This window comes from Sebastes fasciatus, chromosome 12 (assembly GCF_043250625.1).
Source record: "Sebastes fasciatus isolate fSebFas1 chromosome 12, fSebFas1.pri, whole genome shotgun sequence".
Classification (NCBI taxonomy): Eukaryota; Metazoa; Chordata; class Actinopteri; order Perciformes; family Sebastidae; genus Sebastes; species Sebastes fasciatus.
The window spans coordinates 16,678,857-16,706,601 of NC_133806.1; the positions used below are offsets into that span (position 1 = coordinate 16,678,857).

A 27,745-nucleotide genomic window follows, 5' to 3' on the forward strand; every position below is an offset into this window, starting at 1 on the left:
AAACAGGCCCCTCAGGTCAGCAAGTCTGGGTCTTTTAACAGTTCCGAAGACCAGGTTGAAAACCAAAGGCGATCGTGCTTTTGCAGTACTGGCTCCCCGACTCTGGAACAGTCTTCCAATTAGCATTAGATCAGCAGACTCGGTCACAACTTTTAAATCCCGTCTTAAAACCCACTTTTTTAAAATGGCTTTTCAATCGGATGCATTTTAGTCTTTTGTATGCTTGTGTGCTCATGTGTATATATGTGCATATGTAACTGTATGAATATGCATATGCTTGTTTCTTTATTTTTCCATCCTATTGTTTTTATTTCATTATTTATGTTTCAGTGTATTCTGTTGTACGTTATATGAATTTCCTTGGAAAGCATTTTGTGCTTTGTGCTTGAAAAGTGCTCTACAAATAAACGTATTAATATTATTATTATTAATGCTTTTGGCTCGCAATCTGGGCTTTCTACTTTTGCGCAATGTGCACACTGAATGGGCCAAAATAAATCTGATTCTAAAACAATTCAACCTTTAAGGTAGGACTTATTGCAGAACTGTTACTTCATAAACTTGCACCTGAGTATATAGCACTGACTAATATTTAAAAATGTAAATTTCTATGATAATAACATTATGTAGGCTATGTAAGCCTACCACATTTACCCAATAACAATATTAAAGGAATACAGCAGGGCTGCTAGATATATATATAGATAGATAGATATGTATATATATATCTATCTATCTATATAGATAGATAGATAGATAGATAGATAGATAGATAGATAGATAGATAGAGATAGATAAATGGATGTGCTTTATTGACCCCAAATTGGGAAATGCTTGTGTTGCAGCAGCAGGTTATCCAGACAATGCACAGGAACAGTAAATATACAATACATATACATGTCAACACTAGAGAGTATATCAATAGTACACAAAATATAAAGAATATATTACAATTCTACAATTCTACATTTATTTTATTTTACTTTTTTGTCATTGTCATCATTAACATTATCAACAACGTCATCAATGTCATCATCATCATGATGAATATCCTAATCATCAGACACATCCTCAATATCAACATCAACATCCTGTACCAGACTTCAACAACAACTAGCTTAGAAAAGATCAAATATGAACAAAGAATAACAATAATAATACTATATAATAACATTAAGATGATAATAGGCCTATAAACAGAGCTTTTTTTCTTTTGTAAAAACACAGTTAATTGTAGTTTTGTGGTTTATGAAAACGAAACTTCACACGTGGTATTCATTAGAGGTAACTTCACTTGTGTGTGTTAATGCTTTTGGCTCGCAATCTGGGCTTTCTACTTTTGCGCAATGTGCACACTGAATGAGCCAGGTGCAAAACACACACACACGCACACACACACACACACACACACACACACACACACAGATGACGTTGCCATTTGTTCGCGGAAGTGGCTTCTGTCGTGACCGTGGAGGGGGGAGGTAGGGGGAGGAGGAAGGGAAGGAAAGGGAGAGGAAAGGAAAGGAAAGAAGAAGTTTACACTTAATCTCGTATGAAGTTTAACTAAACTGTTAAGAGGAGTCCGGCGGACAAAACTGTCGACTTTTGTGTCCTGTTGGATGAAACTAAGCTGAAGTTTGTGCAGAAACAGCAGCAGCTTTAGTGGGCAGGAGGAGCAACAAGGAGAGGAAGGGAGGAAGAGAGCTGGTAAGTTTCTCTCGTTAAAGTTGATCACACTTTTTTTTCTTTTCTGTGGGGCATGGTTTTGGTGCGCGTTGTGCGTCAATGAGTGTACCGCAGTTATTGTTGAACATATCACAAGTTTGAGGAAATGGTTCATCTCGTCTTTGATGTGGAATAGCGTAGTGTTACTATAGTTTTAGCATGTCGGGTTATACTGTAAAATATGGAGCTCATGATCTCACTGGGCTCTGCACACATTAGCATTAATGTTTAACTTGTGTTCGTCCTGCTGTCTGAAGAGTTTTCTGCGTTTGAGCTTAAAGTGTGAGCAGAAAACACAACACAGCACAGTCACTGTTAAAACACTGTAGTTAGTTTAAAATAGGTATAATGATAAAAGTCAACTGAGTGGCCTCAAGCTGCGTCTTTCAGTACATGAATAGAGAATAGCTCACTAGCATGGCTCTCCATTATAAACACATATTCTCAAATTGAGTCCGAGCTGAAGTGATCAATAGACTGAAAATGAATGATAATCAATTAACTGTTTCATGCAAAACTTACCAAACACTTCTCCAATGTAAAGCTTTATGTTGTTTTATATGATAGTAAGTGAATATTTGCATCTTGGACTGTTGTTGGTCAGACAGAAAAAGTAATTTGTCAACTTTGAAAGATTCAGATTTTCACTATTCATTGACATTTTATAGACAAAATCTAGGGCTGCAACTAATCTCTTTATTAATCGATAATAGTTTTGATGAATTTGTTGCTGCAAGTCAACTGAGTGGCCTCAAGCTGCCTCTTTCAGTACATGAATAGAGAATAGCTCACTAGCATGCCTTTTGTTTTTTTCCATTATAGATATATTTCTCCAGAAATATTCTAAAAATTGAGTCAGAGCTGGAGTGATTCATCTATGAGTCAATAGACTGAGAATTAATGATAATCAATTAACTGTTTCATGCAAAACAATTACCAAACACTTGGTGCTGGTTCCATCTTCTCCATTGTAAAGATTTACTTTGTTTTATATGATAGTAAGTGAATATATTTGCATCTTGGACTGTTGTTGGTCAGACAGAAAAGGTTATTTGAGTAAGTCAACTTTGAAAGATTCAGATTTTTCACTATTCAGTGTCATTTTATAGACAAATCTAGGGCTGCAACTAATAGTTATTTTCATTGTCAATTAATCTCTTGATTAATCGATAATAGTTTTGAACAATTTGTTGCTGCAAGTCAACTGAGTGGCCTCAAGCTGCCTCTTTCAGTACATGAATAGAGAATAGCTCACTAGCTCTCAAATTGAGTCAGAGCTGAAGTGATTCATCTGTGAGTCAATAGAACAAATCTAGGGCTGCAACTTATAGTTAATTTCATTGTCAATTAATCTCTTGATTAATCGATACCTGATCAGATATGATTGATTGATTGATTGATCAGATATTGTGCCGATACTGACTCAAATAGGTGGATCGGGTATCGGTGACAATGGGGCCGATCTATTCAATTCATTTCTATGCTTATATACCATTTTCATTCCTGCTTAAGTTTTGCATTAGCTGCATTAAAAAGGTTTACACCTGAATTTCTGATAGTTTAGAACATTTGTTATGATTTATTATTTTGATAATAGATATCTATGTATTTATTTCTTACACTTTGTTTAACAAGGTTAAGAAAGCAATGTTTAAGTCCAGCCTGATGTTTCCTTACACATAGAAGAATGATCCCAGACACTTCCACACAGCGAGGCATGCAACTTATTCATTAAACGCTGGTATCGGATTGGTACTCGGTATCGGCCGATACCCAAAGCCCAGGTATCGCTATCGATATCGGGACTGAAAAAGTCGGATAGGTGCATCCCTAATCGATTATCAATATAGTTGGTGATTAATTTAAAAGCTGACAACTAATCGATTAATCGTTGCAGCTCAGGACAAAACAATTGAGAAAATAACTGGCAGATTAATTGTTAATGAAAATAATTATTAGTTGCAGCCTTAAAACTTAAAACTATTTTTCTAAAAAAGGGTTGTGGTAGTGTCAGAGCAGAACTGAATCTCTCCAGTTTGTTGTAACTTGTCTGTGAGATAAGCCATATCAGTACACACACACACACACAAATCTGTACACAATCACACAGCGAACTCGCAGCTTTGCTCCACTACTTCTTCTGTGTCGAGCGTATCCATGGAGACACGGTCAGCGAAACACACCTCAGATGTGTTGAAACGGGGTCACTGTGACAGAGTTAAAGTTCACCGTGAACGAGTGAAGGACAGACAGACTATTATGGAAGCAGACTCAAGGGTATGAGGGATGATTGAGGCGACTGAAAGCGGCGGGGCTCGGTGCTCTTATCAGGGTCAGCCACACCGCTCCGACCGGCAGCCCCTGACACCATATTATATGGTGGAAGTTATCTCAGCTGATGGAAACGGAGGGGTCCAATCAACGACTGATCCGGGGAAAAAAAGGTATATTCAGACACATGTCAGGAGCCAGACAAACAAGACGCATGTGCACAAAAAACAACACAAACGGGGAGGACAGTCCGAGACACAATCTGTCAGTCAACGCGGAGCATCTCGGCCACTCTATCACAACCATTGGCACAATCCAAAATCCACTTGATTAAAATTGGATCTGTCCAGTTCTGCTCAAAACCGTATCAGTCAGCGGTGAAAGCTTTCGCCCCTGATTGACGGCACGGCGTGACACTTGTGATTGTTGCAGCTTCACTTTGACAGGTGTGTGTGCACATAGCCATACACTGACTCACAGACACACACACAGTCATTTTATAAGAAGTGCATGTTAGCGCTGATATTAGCCTTGTGATGTTTGATTAAAAACACAGTGGCGAGGTACTAAGTTGCTTTAAACATGTCAAGGCTGTTGACAGGACATTAATGTGTGTGTTTGTCTTTGTCTGATGTGTGTACTATATCTGTCTGTCTGCCGCTGTGGGAGTATGTGATTGTGTGTGTGTGTGTGTGTGTGTGTGTGTGTGTGTGTTCTGGAAACAAGCTGTAGGAGTTTGTTTTTGAGGTCATAGCGTGTGGTTGTCCGTCTCTACCTCGACACAATGGGACTGAGCCTCAGCTGTGTTTCCTCCTGCAACACGCTCGGTGCTCGCTGCACTGCGTGGTTAAAAATACTCTCCTGGGCGACGTTAAAAATGAGAAGTGAGTGTAACTTAGGTGTAAATAGCAAAAAAAACAAAAAAAAACAGAACTTGAGTCACACTATAATGACAGTTGGTGGTATTTTTTGGATTGGAGGGCTCTGATTGGTATATTATTGGCTTTGACACACACAGTTTATTACTATTTTGTGTCATAAACTTGGCTAAGATTGCATTTCTAGAAGTCACAACCTCTTTTTTTGTGCAGATCAGGGCTCCTCCGCCCATGTCTAGCCTTAGGTAATGTGTTGGGTGTGAGACTGATTGAAGATGTTGTACCTCTGCCAAGAAAGGTCACTTCAGGGTTAGGTTTATATCAGGTCTGGAGCAGACTAAATTCTGATTTCCTGGCCTGTCCCTGGTAGAGCTGTTATCACTGTTTTATGCCTTCGATTGTTCCCTATACTGACGTCAGAGAATAATAAATCACCAATAATATTATGATCACACTCAAGACACTGAAATAGTTAACTGCTCTGTAAACACTGAGTGATGCAGAAAGCACTTTATTTTAATTCTGTAGATAAAATTGGACATAAAACAATAAAAAAGCAGCGATTAAAACCAACTCTTATTTGAGCAGCTGAAAAAACAAGGACTTGTTGGAGACCTGTTTTGCTTTAATAAAAGTGAAAGCAGTCATGCTGCAAGATGTACTTGGATTAGATAATCTAAATGCAGTATGTACGATGGAACAACAATTAAATCTACTATTGAATTAATTTGATTGTGTTTGCAGACCGGTGACTTTTACCTTTTACCAGCATTTCTAACTTTAGTGTTGCATACTTTAATGAAACAGCTTCCATTCATTTGTGTTAATGTTCACCTCAACCTGGTGAAGGAAAGCCTGGGTAATAATTAATGTGAAAGTAGAATAGGACTTCCCTTATATCATTTGACAGTCTTTGATACTGGTGCCAATACGATACCTGTCAGGTGGAACGTGGAACCACGTGTTAAGGCTTCTCGTTGATCCACTATGGCATGGATTGCACCTCATTTACACTTCGCTTTGGACAAATGCGTCTGCCAAATGAATAAAGGTAAAATTAGGGCTGTCAATCATTTCAAGTATTTAATCGCGATTAATCGCAAATTTTTTATCTGTTCAAAATGAACCTTAAAGGGAGATTTGTCAAGTATTTAATACTCTTATCAACATGGGAGTGGGCAAATATGCTGCTTTACGGAAATGTATATTTGTATTTATTACTGGAAATCAATTAACAACACAAAACAATGACAAATATTGTCCAGAAACCCTCACAGGTACTGCATTTAGCATAAAAATATGCTCAAATCATAACATGGCAAACTGCAGCCCAACCGTCAACAACAGCTGTCAGTGTGTCAGTGTGCTGACTTGACTATGACTTGCCCCCAAACTGCATGTGATTATCATAAAGTGGGCATGTCTGTAAAGGAGAGACTCGTGGGTACCCATAGAACCCATTTTCATTCACATATCTTGAGGTCATGTAAACTCCAACCAGTTGGCAACCTCCAGGTTTATGTAAATGATGGTCCCATTTAGAGTTAAATAGACGATAAAGCAGGGTATGCTTTAGGGCGTGACTACCTTGTGATTGACAGGCCACGTTGTTGGCAGATCTCGGAGTTGTCCGCGTTTTCGTCTTAGAACTTTAACCCGTTCACAGTGTGTTTTCAGTTCAGTAAAGTTAATTGTAACATTTTTGGTTGCCTAAAATGTATCCAGCATTCGGTTGTACTTAGCTGCACCCTGTCGTGTCACTTCGGATTGCAAAACACCAAGATGACGACGGCCAAAATGCCTATAAAGCCATGGGTGACGCCACGGGGACTACAACCACTTCTCATATACAGTCTATGACCACAACCCTCTTTTTTTTTCACAAAACAAGCCGATCTTCCTCCACACAGCAGCTTGTAATGAGCCAAACACAAAGAGGAGCTGAAATTTAATAGTAGCCTATAAAAAGTTATGACTTACATCAGGAAATATCTGATCAGAGAATATGTAAACAAGACCCGACAAGCATTCCTCCTTTAACTTTTGGCACTTGACAGTTTCAGTACCCGATGCTATGGATGCGATTTGGTACTCAGAAAGTGTTAAAGTTTGACCTGGGAACTTAAGTGAAGAAATAACACAGTTTATATCAAATAAACCGTTGCGGTAAGTGGGAAAGTTGTAAAGTGGAGGGAGGCAGAGAGTGGCAGCAGGAAGGGAATGATGGAAGGAGATAGAGATGTGGGAGTGTGGTTAGAGGGGGCGGCGGAGGGGGGGTTGGCACGACCCAAAATAGCCAGCTCACATGTTTGCTGTGTGCGTGGTGAGCTATGAAACCAGCAGAAAGGCCCTCTGCTGAATGCCTGTCTAATCTAATGTTCACCCTCACCCCTAATTTTTGAAAATTTGATTGCCATTTTGCTGTCTCTACAGTATATGTGTGTGTGTGTGTGGGTGTTTGCACGTCTTTTCCAATCAGAGAGGGCTCTCCCATGTCAGTTACGCCCACCCCCCTCTCGTTGTTTCCCTCTGTGCTCATCGTCTTCATCATTGTCTGTCTTGTCTCCGTAATGTGAACTGATATTGGACAGCGTATTCAGGCTGGCAGTAGTCCAGTAGGGAAAAGGTCAGTGACTAGGCCCGTTTACTCATCTACGCTCATTTTTTTTGGCCTAGTGTATGCAAGGGGGTGAGCGAGGCGGGTCAAATCAGATTACACACACACACACACACACACACACACACACAGACAGACAGTATAAGAGCAGACAGCAGATATGGCCCTGCAGCGTTCGCATTAGATCCAGAGCTCTGACTGTTTCATACTGCAGCTTCCACAGTTATTCCGTTTAGTGCATGCATATAAAACAAAGCGCACGCTCGCCGACTCGCATCGGGCAAGCCGAGACACAAGCATCCTACACATGCGGTCCTTTCAGTTAATTCCTTTCATTCCACAGAGTGTGTTTCAACACGCACGCTTGGATTATTGCCTCTCTTCCTCTCACTCTTTCTTTCTCCCACTCGATCTCGCTCTATCTCCGTCTTATGTCACCGTTGTGTGTGTGTGTGTGTGTGTGTGTGTGTGTGTGTGTGTCTCTGTGCGCTTAACCAACCGGGCCGTTTTATATCAAGGAGGTCCCATGACCCTTCTCCACAGCTGATCCTGGGAAGCAAAGCATGCTGGGGGAGTCAAGTAGCCGCAAGGGCGAATGTTGGAGCGCGCTGTGATTGGCTCCTTGAGTTTTTGTGTGTGTGTGTGTACAGTATGCTGATGTGCAGTTTGGTGTTTTTAGGGTTACAGACTCACAGGCAGCCTTTGTTGGCCAATGGAATATATGGTAAGACATTCAAATGATACAAACACAAAACACTGAGTGACACGGTGGCGAAGGGGTTGCTTCTTTTCAGCACAATGTAATGTCAAATAGGAGGGTCAAAACTCTCATGTCTAAAATGCAAACCAGTTGTAATAATAGTGTTTATTTAGAGATTGATGATAGATAAAAGTAAGTAAACCCTCCTGGAAGTAATCATTTGGCCCACTTATCTTCAAGGGGGGTTAAATATTGATGTTTTAGGTAATGAATTGTAAATTCAGGGCTGCATGATTACAGCAAAAAATGCTCTAAATTACTCTTCTAGATATTGTGTTTAGTTTTTAGTAGGGGGGTGTAATAATTCACCAAATTCACAGGCTGATTCATTCTCAATATCTGGAGATGTGCCCAACATTTCAGTTTTTCAATTTATTATAATTCAACTTTATTAAATTGTGAAGTTTTAAAACTTTGAAATAAAAAGTGGAGCTTCATGTGACTCATTTCAGATTGGTTTCTCAGCAGCAGCAGCAGAAAAACAGGAGTATTATTCAACAGCAGTAAACCGTATACAGTATTATATTGTTGCACCCCTACAGACGATTTGAGAAAAACAATTTTTTACTACACGTTTGGCATATTTTATCATTTAATTTTTTTTCCCTGCTGCAGTCTAAAAGAAATATTTCAATATAGCGAGGAATACGCCTGCGTATTGGCAAGAATCTGGCGATACGATACGTATCATGACACAGGGGTTACGATTTATTATATCGCGATATATTGCGATACTGTAAGTAAGGTGGTGTATTATGATTTTTTAAAATCTAATTTTAAGAAAACTGTCGTAGTATAACGAACACACCGCCATATGCATAAAATCTGATTAAAACAAGTCTACGTTCTTATGTAATCAGAACAGTGGGATCTGCGTTTGCTTTTATCACAGTCCCGACCAGACTGTAGCCAATCACAGGTCATTTCAGAGAGCGTTCCTATTGGCTGTTTATTTAATGGAGGCAGCTGTCAATCACTTGCGGACTTCGATCAGTGACCGTTTTATAAAAATTATATTTGCTCCAATTCTACCCCCTGCTGCTTAATTGTAAACAGGCCGTCTTTAACTATTAATTAAAAATCAATAAAGTGTTTTTGAGAATCAATACAGTATGACAAAACATAATATCGCGATATTCAAGTGTATCAATATTTTTTTACACCCTTAGCTGGAATGCCAGTTCTCTACAATCATGTGAAACTAGAAACTAAAGTAATTGTGCAGCCCTGTGTATGTAAACGTGCTTTTAGTGAGTTATTGTTAACTACACTCAGTTATCAGTTTATTAGGTACACATAGTTAAAACTAATGCAGTCTAATACAAGAGTCCTCCAGTAAATCCTACCTTCATTGCGGTTGTAATGTTCCGCTTTTGTTGGAGCTGTTTTAAAGAGGTGTTGACTCAACTTTATGGTCATTTTGGAGGCTGCAAAATTTAATATCATGAAGGTAGAATTACTTGCAAGATTGTTGCATTAGACTGCATTAGTTTTAGTTGGATGTGCCTATAATAAACTGTCAACTGAGTGATTATTTTTAATAGAAAAATTCAGGATAGCACATAAATGATTCATATAAAGCTCTTAAATAAAACAATGTTATGTTTTTGTCAACCCTAAGCCACAGTGTGTCACGTGTTTCACTGGTTTTCAGGCATGGTGCGGGCTACGGGTGGAGGGGGGCTGTCTTCACCGGTCACGATCACACCACTCACTGTGTGGGGATGGATATTACCTTGAATGACACTCTGCAGTTCTCTGATTTTGATCCTCCACACACACAAACTCTCTGAGTGCACCCCTCGACTAGTGTAGTGGTCAAACGTAGTACTGCAGCGGCTGAATGTCGGGGTGTCATTTGAGGACTCCCTGCTATCCACTCTGCTGTGTGTCCCCGTTTCACTCTATGGGTGGTTTTTCTTCTGCAACACTGCTTTGTTCTCATCAGATACGCTTGAGTGTCGGGACCTATCTGTGGGATATCTGCTTTCTGTTTTGCCTCTACAGGATCACTCAGTTGTTATTGTGCTCGCCTGGTAATAATCTGTCCTCCCCCCCCCCCCTTTAGAGAGCTCTAGTCATGTAGTAACATAAAGAGTGTTTATCATGTGAATGAAAATCTTTTTCTTTTTGAATTTGTCCACTTTCATCAAGGTTATATAAAGTGACCTCATGTCACACTCTGCACAGCCCTTCTTCTTCCTCTGTCTGTCTGTCTCCATCCTCCTCTCCCTCTATGTCTCCCTCTTTCACTCTGTTTCTCAGGTTACCAAACATGAATAAGGGAGGAGACTTGACTAGCCAACATGGACAACCTTCTCCCCCCCATACACACACATGCACACACAACATCCCCCCCCTCCCTCCCCACCCTCCGTCCTTTCCTCCCTTCCTTCCACATCTCCAGTGTGTGCATTAATGTGCATACACATGTACACTGTTAAATGAGTGAGCCTGCAGAGAGGTGGGGGGAAGGGGAGGAAACAGGAAGGGAGAAAAAAGGGAGGTGGGGAGGGCAGAGAGGCAGCAGCCGTGAGTGAATGTGTGTGTGAGAGAGAGAACGAGAGAGAGACGGTAAGAGAGAACATGGGAGGCAGCATCACCCACCCAGACTGGGAGGAGGGGAGGGGAGGACAGACAGCGTGCCCGTCCCTCTAACAGACAGAGGTGAAAAGGAAAGTGGGAATGAGAGACAGACGTGAGGGGGAGAAGAGGAGCACAATGAAGGAGTGCCATTGTCCATCCTGGCAACACTGCCATTTCACCATCTGCTGAGAGAGAGAGAGAGGGAGAGAGGGAGGAGAGAGAGAGAGGAGGGAAGTATAAAGAAGAGCCAAACGGAGGAGAGGAATAGATGGAGAGGAGCTGCCGGCAGTGACTTTGTGAATTAATCGAGCGGAAGAGCGGATCAGAGGAGAAGCACGTTTTTCAGGGAGTGGACGGACGGAAAGCCAGAAAGAGGAAGGAGAGGACGGATGAGCGGACAGTCTGAGGCTGTTTAAACATTAATGTGGTTCTCATGTGAATACGAAACCCAGCTTTAGATGAATCACCATGGATTATCAACTGTATGCTTTTTAAAACCAAAAAAAGGGCACTAGTTATGCTTTGCCATTCATTAAAAAAGAACTCTTAGGGAAATTGATTAGACTCACTTTCTACACAACTATTTGAAATACTTTTTTTGTTGTAAATATAGACTCTCTTTGTGACTTCTGATTTTCTATTCTCTATGAGCATACTCTGCAGGATGTTATACAATCTTTGTTAGCTGCTGCACATAATATTCAGGTTTTTATGCAAGTTTTTCTAAACATCAGTGTTGTCTTTTAGAAGTGAACAGTTAGTGTAGTTGTTGTTGTTTATACTGTTATTAATAGGAAAGTGATTCTTTAGTATATCAGAAGTACAGTTTAACATGCCCCAGTTGGGGTCAGTGCATGCAGCCGACATGGGATGTCAACATTGATTGGGTTTTATGGCTGGCGCGACGCCGGTCAAACTTTGATCGTTTCCTGAAACCTATTGATCTTTCTAGGAGTCTTTAGTTTTTCCTCCTGTTGGCTGAGAAAAAAAAAAAAGCTCTAACGTGGCACCTTTTGATGCAGCGACTAATTGCTGTCATGGGCTTTGACAAAAGCAGTTATCTCTTTGTCTGAAGATTTCTGCGGTTGTCGGGACTTCTCTGTGTGTGTATCCTCCGCATGCATCTCTTTTTAATGTCTGTTGCCATAGCAACGGGCAGCAGCTACAGACAGAGTGAGATGTAAAGTTCTTTTTTCTTGTCTTCTCTTTTAAAACCGGTGCTGTTTCACTAGGTCACTGTATATTTTTAGTAGATAAGAAGCTGTAGACCTTGATAAGTCTGTGGTTGTGTGCTGTTTTTAACACTTTTTCTCTCTTTACTAGACAGTCTTTGTCTATGCCAAGCTCGGCAGACTCCCAGAATCAGGGTTGTTTCAGGTCACCTGTCTCCCCATCCCCATTCTGTATAGTCTTGTGCGAGTCGGCGCAGCCCGACTTGTCCTGAGCTCACCTTTTTTATCAATGAGCCCGGCTTGTCCTGATCTCACCTTTTACTCCACGAGCCCGGCTTGTCCCGATTTCACCTTTTATCAGCGGTGATCACCATCTCCATCAGTCAAGCTGATGTGCCATTACCAGGAACGACTGGATAAATGAGATTTATTGTGCTGGTTTCACTTGTACATATCACTCCGTGCAGCTGATCAATCACCGGTCATTAGGTGTTTGTGACAGTCTGCTCCTTTTACTGTCTGTGTGTAGGTGACTCAGGGTTCCTCCTCATGTAGAGGGTCATTTCCTCTGCAGTCACCTGACCTCCACTGTGCTCTGTGCACTAAAAAGCATCCTTGGGCAGGGCGAGGGTTAACTCTGCTCATAGAGCACCCCTGTGTATGAGAACACACCTGGATTTTCCTCTCTATTGTCCATTTCTGTTGCCTTTTTTAAGTGCTACGACTAGTTTCTGGTTTTATTAAGGGTGCGAGAGACTGTTGTGTTTGTTCTGCATGCTCTTTGATTGTCCAAATACTGGGTGTCTTTTGTGACTTTTTCCAGCCATACTTCTTTACAGCTTTCTGGAGATCATCCCAGCCGGTCTGGCAGTGCTTGTAAGTGTGACTGGATCCTCCATGGTGCTTTTTAGCCAGGACCAGATGGATGACTAGCTAGAATTTGCTAGACAATCCCTCTGTGGTGCTAGACTGGTGTAGGCGACTGTTCCTTTGCCACGCATCCTGCGCCCACTACAAGCTGGTTCGCTGTACTTCAGACACAGTTTCTTAAATGTTAGTGTGTGGGAAAACCAACCTTCTCACTTTGCATCGCTGAAACATCGGTGCCAAATTTCCTTGTGCAAGTGGTCTAGGCAAAGGTGTGTGTGTGTGTGTAAGCCTTGCTCTCGTTTGAGGGAGTAAAGGTCAAGAGATTGTCAACATGACTAAACAGCTCTGAGGTGTAGGCCAGCCAGCTTGCTGCAGGACCGTAGGTGTAGCCTTGCCTCCTGCTGCTGCAGACGGTGTTGTTTGTGGGACTCAGCGAGAGACTGTTACTGGAGACAGACTGTTGTTTGCCTTCTAGGTTGGACTATGCAGAATATGAGATGTTATGTGGCGTCTGTATGGTAGTCTGTTAACAGAACTCAGAGCTAACCTGCTGCTTGATAAGCCCTGCCTTAGATAAGGAAGGAATACAACACTTGGCTTGTTCATATCACACGGCGCTTTGTCGCCGCTCTTCTCTCAGGTAACTTGACTATAATCCGGGCTTGTTATTTGAACGGTGATAAAGCAACAGGGTTAGAAGAAGAGAGGCGCGTAGAGAGATCAGCATAACAACCAAGTACAGTTTTAATTGAGCCTTTCCCAGCTGGGTGAGCGAGTTCGCGTTCAACTCACGAGCCTCCAGCACTGTTCAGGGAACCCTGGGTTGGGAGTTCAAAGCTGACAAATCAGGTCTCATTACCATCACAAGAAGCCCACCGGTAGTCGTCATCAGCCAATGACCTACATTCTTCGGTGTTACATCACCGCCGTGCTACTGCAGTGTGTGTCACTGTACCAGACATCTCAGACTCAACCTACCACTAACTAATGGTGCTTCAGAAAGAAGAAAAAAAAAAAAACACATCCTAGCCGAGGTGGCCAGTTTTAGGAAACACACTTGAACCAAGGCAGCCTCGCTTGTTTTAGCCATATCAGGAACTACAGTCAGGGACGGGCCCAATCCGCCGGCCCAGTCTTAACTACCAACTTTTTTTCTTTCTGATTTCTACTGGTGTCTAAATAGGTGACCATGCCTAGCCTCTAGCCATCCCTGATCTTAAAGGTAGAGAGGCGGAAAGACAGGGCTCACCATTAATATATATATTTGGGACTGTTAAACTAGACAGCCTGGAGAACGGGCGAGGACTCGAGGGAGGGGGTGAGGGGGAGATCATCTGGAAGAGGAGAGAGGAAGTGGTGGCGCGGGAGAGGGCGGAGGCGTTGGAGAGACAGAGATTGGCGGAGTACATTGTGTGGAGGAAGAGAGAGGGCTTCCAGGAGAAGAGAGGAGACAGAGAGAAGGGAGGAAAGAGTGCAGAGAAAGTGCCAGAAGTGATCTGGAAGAGGAGAGAAGAAGAGGAGGAAGGGGACGCAGGGAGAGCGAGGGCCATTCAGAGAGGACATGAAATCATTTGGAGGAAGAGAGAGAGGGAGTGAAAGAGGAATCCGTTGAGAGATTTGAGATGCACTTGAGAAGTAGGTGTTAAAGAAAGCGTGCTGCGTTGGATACCAGCCATACGTCAGTAAGCCTCCTCTCTCTTCTTTAGCAATTTCTGGGCTTCATTGAGCTCCGCAGGTGCTCACTGTACTATCGACCAATTGGAGCGGTGCATCGCGCGTGTGTGTGTGTGTGTGTGTGTGGGTTGCTGCCGTGCTCGTGTGCGCGCCCCCCTTTGCGATCCCCTCGTTGGCTGCTAATAGGATTTTTATGGGCTCGCGTCAAGCAGGATAGAGCTGCCAAGGGGAGCTGCTTCACACACGCACACGCATGTACGCACGCCAACACACACACATACACGGATAATCTAAGAAGCATTGTAAGTAGGGAAGGTTTTATACTGCCTCACGCATGTAAACACATCACATACACCCCTCAGTGCAGTAAGACACACATGCTAGAGAGGGGTGGGGGGGGGGCGTTGAGAGACAATCACTTGTGTTGATTCTCCATGGTGCTGTCGACAGCTGGATAGCTGGCCCTCACTGAGAGGCGATTAAGTAGGGACAAGATCCTCACAGATATTGTTTTACATTATGGCAAAAACACCAAGATGAACACTTTGTGCAGAGCTAAGACCTCGTCATCATCAGTCCATGGGAACACAACGAACATTGACGCAGATCTAAAAAGTGAACTGATGACAACATGATCTGCACTTGTGCACTAAAAGCAAACTTTGTTCATCTGCATTCTGCCATTAACTGGGACACCCAACTTTTCCTCCGCGCCTTCCCTCATCCCGCTTTCATTGCGGGCGAAGCCGTTTTTAAAGCAGTTCGGTTTCTGCCGCCCGGTGATGAGTGTGGAGAGCACAGACAACCAGACAGATGGATGCAGCTCTTACGCTGAGGGAGACAGACAGATGGCTGCTTGTCCTTTTAGAGCAAAACTTTGAATGCTGAGACAAAGAGACTTTGATTGAATCGCGTGGACTTGTGCGGATACAAAAACTGACACTGCAGATTCATTATGGAGCTTGTCCCAAAAACCAAGTACACCCACTTTCGGAGTGAATCGCTCAGCTCGACTGATGAAACAAACTCCAATCCATCATCGTTCCCTCCTTCCAGTCCCGCCACCCCGCTCACTCCCTCCCCTGGTTTACCTTCTTCCTTCTCCTCCTCGTCTCTCACTCCCATCCTGCCCCCCTCTTCTCCCCGCCCGGCTGAGAACAGCCCCACCACACTCTGCTCCTTCTTCCCCAGGATGGGATCCCTTCGCCTGGGCGTCTCCGCCAGTCTTCTCCCAGGACTCAAGGCCTCGAGCAGGCCGCAGCAGCCTCACGCGCCTGTTGAGTCCTCTGGGGACGACCGGAGCAGCTCCAGCTCCTCCCCTCCGTTTCACCACCCTATTCCCCCTTTAACCGCTCCTTCTCCCCCTCCTCGACCTCCTCTGCAGGACATGAACCGGCTGGGAGGGGCGTCCAGGAGGGCACGGGTGGAAGGAGGGCAGCTGGGAGGAGATGAGTGGACGCGCCATGGCTCCTTTGTCAACAAGCCCACCCGCGGCTGGCTGCACTCCGACAGTGTGGTCAGCACCGCCGGCGTTTCCTACAGTGTTCGGGTGAGTGACTGGCACACTCTCGCTAACCCCCTAAACTAAAATAATGTATATAATTACACATCTCTCTTTCCAGACAGTTTCTTTTTACACATATACACCCCCTTCTCTCACATTTTTTAGAAACTGACACAGAAAATGAGGAAAGAACCGCCGTTGTTTTCTTCCTCTGTTCCTCCGACTGTGATGCAGGAAATGTCTAATGTGTTGCCTTCCTGTTTCCTGGGCAGTACATGGGCTGCGTGGAGGTGCTGCAGTCGATGCGAGCGCTGGACTTCAACACCAGAACTCAGGTCACCAGGTGAGATTACACACTGTTGCATGTTTGTGCATGTGGGGGCGAGATGGTAAAAAAGCGTGGTCAGACATCGAGAAACACTCGCCTGTGATATTTATATTTGTCTGCTTGCTCCCTTTTCTGTCCTGCTTCCGCTCTCTTTTGGCTCGCTTGTTTCTCTCTGAGTTAGTAGCTGACTGTGTCTGCTCATATGGGCATATGTGTGTGTGTGTGTGTGTGTGTGTGTGTGTGTGTGTGTGTGTGTGTGTGTGTGTGTGTGTGTGTGTGTGTGTGTGTGTGTGTGTGTGTGTGTGTGTGTGTGTGTGTGTGTGTGTGTGTGTGTGTGTGTGTATACACGCCTGCAGCTCTCCCAGCCCCTAAATTAGAATGTTCTGGAATCCTGGTGGTTTCCTTCTGGTTTCCGTAGCGATGTTTGTCTCCGTGGCAAAGACGAGCACAGTTCAGGGACGATAAATCCAATCGCCCGCTGCCATTTAATATCCACATAATTGTGATTCGGGGAAAGGCGTGAGGGGTTAATGACACGCTACTGCAAACACTTGCATGTTTATCAATGTTTCAGGGAGGCAATCTCTGTGGTGTGCGAGGCCGTGCCCGGAGCCAAAGGAGCCCAGCGCAGGAGAAAGGTACACAGCATGTTCACTACAAGCACACACACCCTTACAGGGCATTATTTATTCATACGGCTTAAGTGGGCGGCAGAGGGAAGGGTTCTCTGCATAAGAGCTAGATTTAGCTTGATTGTCCACTCTGTGGTCAGTTGGCCATTCAGTCACACACTCTCCCTTACACACGCACACAAACACGGATCTTGATTTAGGATGATTGGACACTTCTGCGGTTAGCGGGCTACTCGCAGGTAATTACCAATCACTCTCTGGTCTCCTTTTTTTCCCGCCCTCTTGTCACAAGGGAGGCTGGAGAGGTGGAGTAGGAGCTTGTGTGGAGCCAGCGTCGGGGCCAAAGAAGCACTACAGATAATAAGCAGACAGTCTGCTGTGTAACGACATGCATGAGTCTAAGCACAGTCTTCCTGTAAAACTAAAAACATCCACCCAAACAGTCCATAAAACAGGTGGCTAAATCAAGCGGCCTGTTGCCGTAGTAGGATTGGACCGAGGAATGTCTGGCACACCAGACAAAATACAGTTAACGGATGAGATAAAAACCAGTCTAGTCCGTTTGGTTTGGCTGGACTGGGGGTTAACATGGCTGGGCATTTGCATCCCAGTCCTGATGCTGTTTTTCTCACAGCGTACGCCAAACATTCTGGAGCAGATATGGACGAAAGCCACGAGAGCAGGAGGAGGATTGGGATAAACTAGCTGGCACGGTAGTGCTGGCGTGGTCTGCGTGATGCTCTTGGCTCCAGCCTTCAGTATGCGAACTGTCCTGTCTGCTCCCCATCGGTCACAGTTGGCCTTGGAGACAGGATCACTTTCACAATTGCAGCTGTTCTTCCACTCCCACACACACAGGCATTTCCACACACAGACTCATGCACAGACCGGGGAGGGACTCAGTCGCCTTGTTGAAGTAAAAAAAAAAAAGGCCTGTTTTCTGTTTGTGCACCTTGTTTGTTTGTCACTCACGGGCCGCTGTCCCTGTACTCCGCAGCCGTCCTCTCGCTGTATGACGTCCATCCTGGGGAAGAGTAACCTGCAGTTTGCCGGCATGACAATCAGCCTCACCATCTCGACCAGCAGCCTCAACCTGCTGGCCGCCGACTGCAAACAGGTTAGACTTAAACCAGCTCACTCTTGAAGCTGCTTTTATGTGTATTTCTCCCTCAAAAACTCTGTCGGTGTTCAGTAGATTTGTCTCCATCATCAGAGGGTTGACTGTGAGTCAGAGATGCGTCTGATTTCCGGAGCTCTGTTGTAGCCAGAGGTGTGTTTGGTATCCAGAGTGCACTTAGCCTGTGCAGTTTACTGGAGCAGAGTAAACCTGAGGATCTCTCTGCTTGAGGGATTTCATGAGGATTTAAGGATTATACAGACTTACGTTTTTAAAGATCAGCTTTAGAATGCCATTTTTTTTTAAATACAAAAATATAAAGCTTTTTATTTTTTATCATCCCCATTTTATTGCAATTTTAAACATTTTGTACTATTTGTCTTTCAAAGCTTGTTTCAGTGTGTAAACTGCATTGTTATTGTTCATTATCATTTTATCTACTAACCTGATTTATGATCATTTCAAAGGATATGTTTTAAAAGATGCATGGAAATTATTCGGACTGCTTTGATGCTCTAATTAATGATACAATCAGATTTTTGTTAAGTTTCACAGGAGGTTGGACCTACTGTATGTGATGTAAAAAAAAAATATTTTAAATGGACTTTGATATCAATGAAATATTTTAAAGGCATAGTTTGGGTTATTTGAAGTGGGGTTATATGAGGTACTTATCCATATTCAGTGTATTACCTATATTAGATGATGGTCGGCTCACCCCCAGTTTGGAGAAGCAGACAGGAGTACTGACACGGAACCAAAGCAATGTACTGCTGTGGATGGGGCCGGCAGCAAAACGTATTATCACCTGAAAGAAAGGCCCACCTAAAAAATCGATATCCGTTTAAGTGTATGCTATATTTAGAATATTTTCACAGGTTGACCTTGCCATCAGACAGCCCTTTCTGATGGGCAACTGAAGCCGTTATTTATGCTTTTGCCAAAGCCACCAGACTCCATTGGAAAAAAAACAGTAATTTAACCACGCAGAACATGGGAGTTGCTGGTCTACCGCTGCCTTTATTTGTTAGTTTGTTTGTGTTATTTTGTGACTTTGGTTAGTTCGGATTCACCAAAGTCACAAAATAGCACAAACAAATTAACCGATCAAGGCAGCGGTAGACCAGCAACTTCTGTGTTATGCAATGTCAAATTACAGGTTCTTTCAATGGAGTCTGGTGGCTTTGGCGAGAGCATAGATGGATACAGTGGCTTCAGTCCTCCGACTGAAAGGGCTGTCTGACGGCAAGGTAAACCAGCAAAAATATTCCACAAATAGCATACACTTAAACTGATATTGATTTTTTTAGGTAGTTAAAATATGTTTTGCTGCCGGCCCCGTCCACAATAGTACATTGCTTTGCCTGTGTTTGTTCTCCTGTCTGTTTCTCCAAACTGGGGGTGAGCCAACCGTATGTACTGTATGTAACACACTGACTATGTATAAGTACCTCATACAACCCCACTTCAAAAAACCCAAACTATCCCTTCAATAAACCACAACCTAACTCAATGTATTATTTTTGTAATTTGATCATCAGTGCACTGCGTTCTTGTGATCTTTTGAGGACGCCCAGATACATTTAGAGCTTCCCCACTTTGTTTGCCTCATTTATTCTGGATGCAACACAAATCACTCTTAACCATCATCTTCATTCCCTGCATCGCCACGGGGCAGGATGTGATCCTCCGCCTGCCTATGAGTTAATAGATGCTGAAAGATGTTTATTTCTTTGTGGAGATGGTATACAGTAGTGCAGAGCGCGCACACACATAGCGAAAATAAACATGCACACACATATCCATTCACAAATACAGCCCCAGATATAGACCACACATTGTGCACGGCGCATTAGCAAGTGTTGATGCTGTTATTGATCCAGCATGGGCGGTTGTTGCAGACTGTTAAAAAGGTGTTCCATCCACTGTCCCACTTAGTTTTTATCTCCGCTGCAGTTGATGCCGCTCAGTGGAGGGGGAAAAGCACTTTTCTCAGTAATGATTCCACATTTGTCTCTCCATCCACATGCTTTCATCTCACTTCCCACATACTTCATGTCACCCACGTGCTCTCCTTCTGTCTCTCTCTCTTCCCTCTCTCTCTTTCTTTCTTTTTCTCCACAGATAATCGCCAATCATCACATGCAGTCCATCTCCTTCGCCTCTGGAGGAGACCCAGTGAGTCACTCTCTCAGCTCAGCTCAAATCTCACTCTGGCGTTTTTCCATCTTTCTTCAGCCTGCACATCCTTCCTTCCTGTCTTCTGTCATCGTCTATTCCTATGAATGCCACTCACTCCATTACTGCCTCGCTGGTCTGCAGACAGTCCTTCTCTTCTTCCTAGCTCGAATCTTGTTACTTCCTGTCACTTCTCTTTCAGCTCAATGTGTGTGTTTAACTTCTGTTGTGACTTAAAAGACTGCAGCTTTTGCTTTATCTCTTTCTTCTTGTTCTTTTTTCAACCTTTCTATCCTAAACCTGCCCTTCACTTTTTTCCTCCTATCGTTTGTTTCCCTTCCCCCTCCTCCCCTAACTGTCTTACCGTGTCTCCCTCAGGATACGGCTGAGTACGTAGCATATGTGGCCAAAGACCCAGTCAACCAGAGAGGTGAGTAGAAATGGCAAAATGACACCCTCACTCAGGCAGCAAAATAGACACATTTAAAAAATCTTATTAAAGGGATTGCTTTGAGCAGACCATGATCCTTCAGTACATAAGTTGCAAATATATCTCTCTCTACATTCAGTCTCATTGCATGGTGAAACAGGTTTTGAGATTGCACTTTCAGCAAACACTGTAAATAAATGCAAACGAGCCATTTTATTAAAATATAAATGAATCCTATTAAATAAATGATACGGCTCTGTTTGTTTTGTTCCCTCCTCTGAATTTGACACACCGCCCACTAGAGCTGAGACATTATACAGACTCAGTGTGCAAAGCAAAGGAAGAAACCGTTTACAGTTTACCGCTAAATAGGCATAGCAAGTAACAGGACTGCTTTTAATTGTTTGGCAGAATCTGCTTTATTCATGCTTATGTTATGTGCTAATTATGTGAACATGTGGCTGGATTTTTTCCGTACAATGATGACGAATGGAGGGCAAAAACATAGTTCTCGGTTTCTCACTCACATACGGAGTACAGAATGTGCCAAAATCAAAAATAAATAAATAAATGACTCATTAATTAATTGATAAAATGTGACATAAATTGATATTTCTGTTTTAATTTGCTTCTTTATTTTTTTCCTTTGTATGAATTCCCCTATCTACTCTTCTATTCAATTTTACCTTTTTTTATTTATTTATTTTTGACAGGTTCTGTTCTCCATACTCGCAGAGCTCAGTAGCAACTGAAATATTTGGGATTAAATCATGTACATTAAGGTTCTACTGACATTAGGGCTGTCAAAGTTAACGCGATAATAACGCGCATTCATTTTAACGACACTAATTTCTTTAACGCATTAACGCAATCGATTTTTCAGAGGTTGTAGCGGGTTCAGTTTTAAAGCTAGAGTGGAGATACTGGCATCATATGAATCTAGAAAAACGAAGGAATCCATTGATACCATTGATTGTTATACTAGCTTGTCGCAAAGGAGGATAATAACGCTGCAAACCTGCGCTAAATTTTGGCGAGGAAAAACTGTCATGGCCATTTTTAAAGGCGCCCCTTGACCTCTGACCTCAAGATATGTGAATGAAAAATGGGTTCTATGAGTACCCATGAGTCTCCCCTTTACAGACATGCCCACTTTATGATAATCACATGCAGTTTGGGGCAAGTCATAGTCAAGTCAGCACACTGACACACTGACAGCTGTTGTTGCCTGTTGGGCTGCAGTTTGCCATGTTATGATTTGAGCATATTTTTTATGCTAAATGCAGTACCTGTGAGGGTTTCTGGACAATATTTGTCAATGTTTTATGTTGTTATTTGATTTCCAATAATAAATATATACATACATTTGCATAAAGCAGCATATTTGCTCACTCCCATGTTGATAAGAGTATTAAATACTTGACAAATCTCCCTTTTAAGGTACATTTTGAACAGATAAAAAAATGTGAGATTAATTTGCGATTAATCACAATTAAATATTTATATCGATTGACAGCCCTAACCGTCATACAATGCCACGTTAAATATTATTCATGTTCTTGATGCAATTTAAGGGAAAACTAGGGTGGATAAAGTGAATGACGTGCATTCTTTCTTCGTCAGTAATTACAGCCAATATGTCCTTGAGCAAGGCACATGAATGTACTGTTGCTGAAAATGCACATGCGTACACAATTTGATACTTTGCCTGCAGGTCGATCTATTTGTCTTAGCTCATATTTCATTTAAATACATGTTGCTGCAGCTTCCTTATTAGTCATGTGTGCCTCCTGTCCTTCAGCATGTCATATCCTGGAGTGTTCGGAGGGTTTAGCCCAGGAAGTCATCAGCACCATTGGCCAGGCCTTTGAACTACGTTTCAAACAATACCTAAAGAACCCCCCCAAGCTGGTCACACCTCACGACAGGTAAAATGTGAAAAATGTCCCTCAACATGAGCCCAAAACATGAGCTTGTGTTTGTATTTTGTCACCCATAATCTGCTTTCGTATCACGCCTTTTCTCTCAGGATGGCTCCGTTTGACGGCTCTGCGTGGGAGGAAGAAGATGATGAGGCTGCTCCGCCTCCTGACGTCCCTTACTATAATAATTTTCCTGGAAAACAGCCTCCCCCTGGTGGACTGGTTGACATGAGGACCCGCCCAGGTGCCACGCTGGTGAGAAACGTGCCCACAAACACAAACAGGAGGGATGAGACACTCATACGCATGCTTCGACACATCCAAACATTACTCATACTGCAGATAGGAGATGATACACTTGTAAGGAATTTAATCACTGTACAGTATGTGTCAGAATTGCCTAGAAAATTAGTAGTTGCTCGGTTTCTGACAAATCATCACTGACCTTTTGTAACCCTTTTAATAGGAATCTGTTTGTGTACGTGCACAAGAGTGTGCCCGCATGTGGCTGTGACTCAATATTTGTTTATATGCCCCATGTGTATGCAGCCTTATGGACAGCCGGGTCAGAATGACATTCACAAGCAGCCTCTGCCGCCTCTACCAGGTGAGTCTCTGCCTGTCCCGTCCGTCTGCACCTCTCTCTGTCATTCACACATTTAATGTGCATGGCTGATGAGGAAATGGGAAGATGTGCCAAGGTCACTGATGTCTTTTTTTTTTTTTCTTCTAGCGGGTGCCAAAGACGTTGGACGGGAACTGTTTGATGACCCTTCATACGTCAATGTGGACAAACCCCGCCCCCCAGTTGCAGCTAATGGAAATGCTCACAGAGATGCTTTTGACATGAGTAAGTGCCAATTACCCAGTCTATCTATGTTGTGTTGGGAATGTCATACCAGCTTGATACATCAGTGGATTGCTGTCTAAACACACTGAAATAGTGCAAGGAAACTAAATAACTGGAAAAGGTGACAACATGATTTCTTGTAAATGACAATATGTGTGGTGTGTTGTATTCAAAATGACCAGAAATACTGGTAAAACGTGCAATTGTTTTAGAGTGGGAATTAGAGTGCCTTTGACCATTACAGGGGCATTTTATGTAACATGATTGGTTGACTGCATAAAGCTTTTCACATTAAAGACACAGTCCACTATCAGTGTATAGCACGCAGCTGTCAAATCATGTGGTTCACTTGGACAAGGCCCAATCATTTTGCTTCTAAATAGAAAGATAATTTTCCTATTTAGGCATGAATGTGAGGTTTCTATGGAGTAATAGGCTTGCCGTAAAAAAATAATAAATCCGTAAAACAATAAGAAAATAAATGTGACAATATAAAGAGGAATAAATAAAATAATAAATAAATGTGGAAATGTAAAGACAAGTAACAAAATATAAAATAATAGTAAACATTTACATTTATTTTCACATTTATTTTTGTATATATTTATATACTTTTAAAAATATATATTTATTTTTTGCATATTACCAATTCTATTTTTTCTGTATATTTTTGTAGGTTTTTTTCAATTTATTATTTATTTATTCATTTTTTATTTATTATTGTTATTATTTGTTATTTTTATTTATATGCCTTTACCTTTCCTTATTCCTTTCCCTATTGCCAAAAGCAATAGAAATTAAATGAAAATGCTCATATTAATTTTTTTATATTTTATTATTTGTCTTTATATTTCCACATTTAATTATTTATTTATTTATTTTATATTTCTACATTTTTTTGTTATTCTTTTACAGTTTTTTTGTTTTTATGGCACTCCTATGACTCCATAGTTTTCAACATAAAAATACCATAATACAAATATATGTGTATTTGTTTTTCAAGAGCCATTTGATGATGCCCTGGGAGTCTCTGGGCACGGTGGCCCAAGCTCGGGGACGACGGCGCCCCCTCTGGTGCAGCAGTTGCAAGGCGAGTCCTGGTTCCACGGTAGCTTAAGTCGAAGGGAAGCAGAGAGGCTGCTGACCCGCGATGGCGACTTCTTGGTGCGAGAATCTGGGACCACGCCCGGACAGTACGTCCTCACGGGACAACAGGGGGGTCAGCCCAAACACCTGCTACTAGTCGATCCAGAAGGAGTGGTGAGTCAGGGAGGGAGGAGGAGGAGACCATGAGGGGGAGGGAGATGCATGAATGGGACGTGGTTGCATAGCTGTGAATTTAAACTTGCCTTTTTAATACTTTTATTTTGTCTTTTAGGTCCGTACAAAAGACCATCGGTTCGAAAGTGTGAGTCACCTGATCAGTTACCACATGGACAACAGACTCCCCATCGTATCAGCTGGTAGCGAAGTGTGTCTGCAACAGCCAGTAGAGCGCAGGGCCTGACGTCACACAAACCAATGAAATACTCCACCAAATACACACACACTCCTGCAGCAATTCAACACAAACAAACACACCTTCATAATACACACAGCAACACTACACTTAACACACACATACTGTACATATGCAATAATACAAACATATGTTGCACACACCATTGCGAAGAAAAGCCAAAAAAGAAAAAAAAAATCACCAGTAAAATCACTCTCTTGCTGCTGTTGCCACATATTCCTGTCCTTTCTGAAAGCCAAACTGTGACCTGCAGTCTTCGACACCCCCCCCCCACCCCCTCCAACAACTATCAGGCGCATCCCTCCACAACGGAGAAGCACTGCTGCAATTTCTCAACAGCCTACTGTGAACCAGGGAGGAGCCCTTTGCTAATTTCAGAACAGGGCAGAAAACAAATGCAATGTTTTTTTTTTGTTTTTAATGAAAAAAAATGTTAACATGCAATTATGAAAAAAGAAAAAAACAGAACACTTTACTAATACATGGGATCTTGTACAAAAAAAAAAAAAAAACAGCTGAAAAGAAAGGAGCATAAATGGGACATTGAATGAGATTTTCAGTGCTTTTACGCATGCGTTGTTTCATTCAGGGAAACGATTTCCATCCTCAGACTGTTGCTGGAGCATATTAGGCAAACTGGATGGTGATGGTTGTTTGTTTCAGAGACTGACCCAGGCTCACACATAAAGTGTCACTGGAGCACTTCAGCAGCAAACCTGACTTTGAAAAAAAATTCTGCCTGGTGAATATGCATAAATGAGTTTGCTTCCAATCCAATCAGGAGGACCACCCTGCCCCCCCCAGCCACTCCCCTTTTAAGGACTTTTGAACTTTGACCCCCTGGAGTGATACCTGGTGATGATGAAAGCCTGTATGCAAAACTGGGGGACTGCCATGCCAATGTTCTTTTTTTTTTATCTCCGTCTGTTATCTTGGGACTCATTACTTGTTGGACATTCTGAGTTGAGGAGGATCTAAACAGCTGTATCTACCTAATCCCTCCGTAAACACAGATACACCTTTACACCACACACACACACACACACACGGTCTGCACCAAAGAACATGGTCGCTAACAGCAGAGAAAGCCATGACGATTATCAGCAGTTTTTCTGTCTGGTGTGCTCACAGCATTGGGAGCGAGTTAAGATTTAGAGTGCATATTAAAATGGGGCCTGTTTTAGAGGGGGCGATTGTGCCTGAATACATCATCAAAAAGGAGACTTTTAGAGTAAATTGTGCGCTGATGTCACCCACGAACACAGAGAAGCATTTGCTTTTTCACTGACTACTTAGTATGTGTTTGCACTGACAATCTTATGGGTTATATCTTTACGGAGGATTCTGACTGAAAGCAAAGGAGAGTAGTTAAAAGAAGACCCCTTTAAACTTTGGCCAGTGAGAAATGATGAACAATCTAAGCAATGAATTCCCCTCTGCAAAAAAAACGATGCAAAACATGTCATTGTAACTGGTAATTTTTTGTGAATCGTGATGTTGCTTTATTTTTTAATCACTTGAGGGAATAATGTCCTTTCTAAGAAAAATGAAGTGGTTTGGGGGTTAACTGAACATAAGGACATAAATGTTTTTGGAGCATTGCTAATGTTAAGCCAAATGTTGCTCCTCAGTGTGCTGTTTTCACATTTGTTTTTGGCGGGGATCTGCGTGAGGAGAAGTTCACGCTATTGTTTCTCCTTTCCTCCTCCCTCAGTTCATTTTTTTATATATATATATTTTTAATTGTGCCTTGTTTCTTCAATGCAGTCACGTCACTTCAATGCAGTCACCTTATGTACTTAATTGAAATGTAGTAGACTACAGGAGAATCTCACACAAGCCTCTCAGTAACAAACAAAGACTCTGCAAAAATGACACTGCAGTAAACACACTCACAAACCGATCCAGTGATGGCAATCTCTCCTCTGATGCACATTCTTGCATTCAGCTTATAGTCACAGATACTTGATGTCACTGTTGGGGGCGGGGGATATTTCCTGACCATCTGTAAATAACATTGACTTTTTGACTGGTCAGCTTGGATTCTTGTTTCATAGTTGTATCTTTAATGACGTATTTGATAAGTAACGCAGACGCTGAGTAGCTCTTAAAGCCAACTGAACTCGTCAAAGAGATCGAGGACAAACTCTTGAAATACGAGAAGGGATCTTTCAACCTAAACCTTAACTGTCAACTAGTCCTCAGACCCCCGAAGTGGGCTCACATGTAATCTAACATGCACACGCGCATACCAGAGCGACAACTGGGTCAGTCAGACACGCTGCCTGTTCAGGTGTTTGTAGGTCAGAGATAGGAAAAAAAACAGAGCTTTAAGATCTGCCATTACTGACCCAGCTGACCCTCTGCATCATTAGTGAACCGGTCCCGTGCTATCATCGCTCATCACAGATGCCTTTGTTGCATGAAAATCCTTTTTTCAAAAAAAAACACGTGTTTGTTGTTGGTGGTGGTGATTGTGTTGTTGATGATGCTGTTGTACTTTTTAATTTGTGAAAGCCAAAGGTTACTTTCAAATAGCGTGCACAGATATTGATTTTTACTTTATATGTTTTAATACTTTTTTTGTTTTTAGGGAAACATTTCTGTTTACACCTGTATCTGAAAATATAGATTGCATATATAAATACATATATCATTCATCTCTCTTTGAGTTTGGCTTTTGATGTGATTTAAGTGTGCGTTTAGCCTGAG

At 42.4% G+C, this 27,745-nt stretch overlaps 2 protein-coding genes across 5 annotated transcripts in view; one reads left to right on the forward strand and one right to left on the reverse strand.

Annotated features, from left to right (window-relative positions):
- flad1 (flavin adenine dinucleotide synthetase 1) overlaps nt 1-27,745 on the reverse strand; it is a 276,153-nt gene that overhangs the window by 12,046 nt on the left and 236,362 nt on the right. The gene's annotated exons all lie outside the window — the stretch shown is intronic.
- Nucleotides 1,472-27,693, forward strand: shc1 (SHC (Src homology 2 domain containing) transforming protein 1). Of its 4 annotated transcripts, XM_074653618.1 has the most exons (14): nt 1,472-1,707; nt 8,171-8,215; nt 15,938-16,102; nt 16,330-16,400; nt 16,960-17,023; nt 18,015-18,134; nt 20,259-20,312; nt 20,691-20,742; nt 22,544-22,670; nt 22,772-22,919; nt 23,214-23,271; nt 23,398-23,514; nt 24,518-24,774; nt 24,893-27,693. In XM_074653618.1, the coding sequence occupies exons 2-14, from the start codon at nt 8,204-8,206 to the stop codon at nt 25,019-25,021; spliced, it is 1,374 nt and encodes a 457-aa protein (XP_074509719.1). In that variant the 5' UTR covers nt 1,472-1,707; nt 8,171-8,203; the 3' UTR covers nt 25,022-27,693. The 4 variants fall into 4 exon arrangements, with proteins under 4 accessions (XP_074509719.1, XP_074509720.1, XP_074509718.1 ...); XM_074653619.1 differs by lacking the exon at nt 8,171-8,215; XM_074653616.1 differs by lacking the exons at nt 1,472-1,707; nt 8,171-8,215 and having other exon boundaries at nt 9,334-16,102.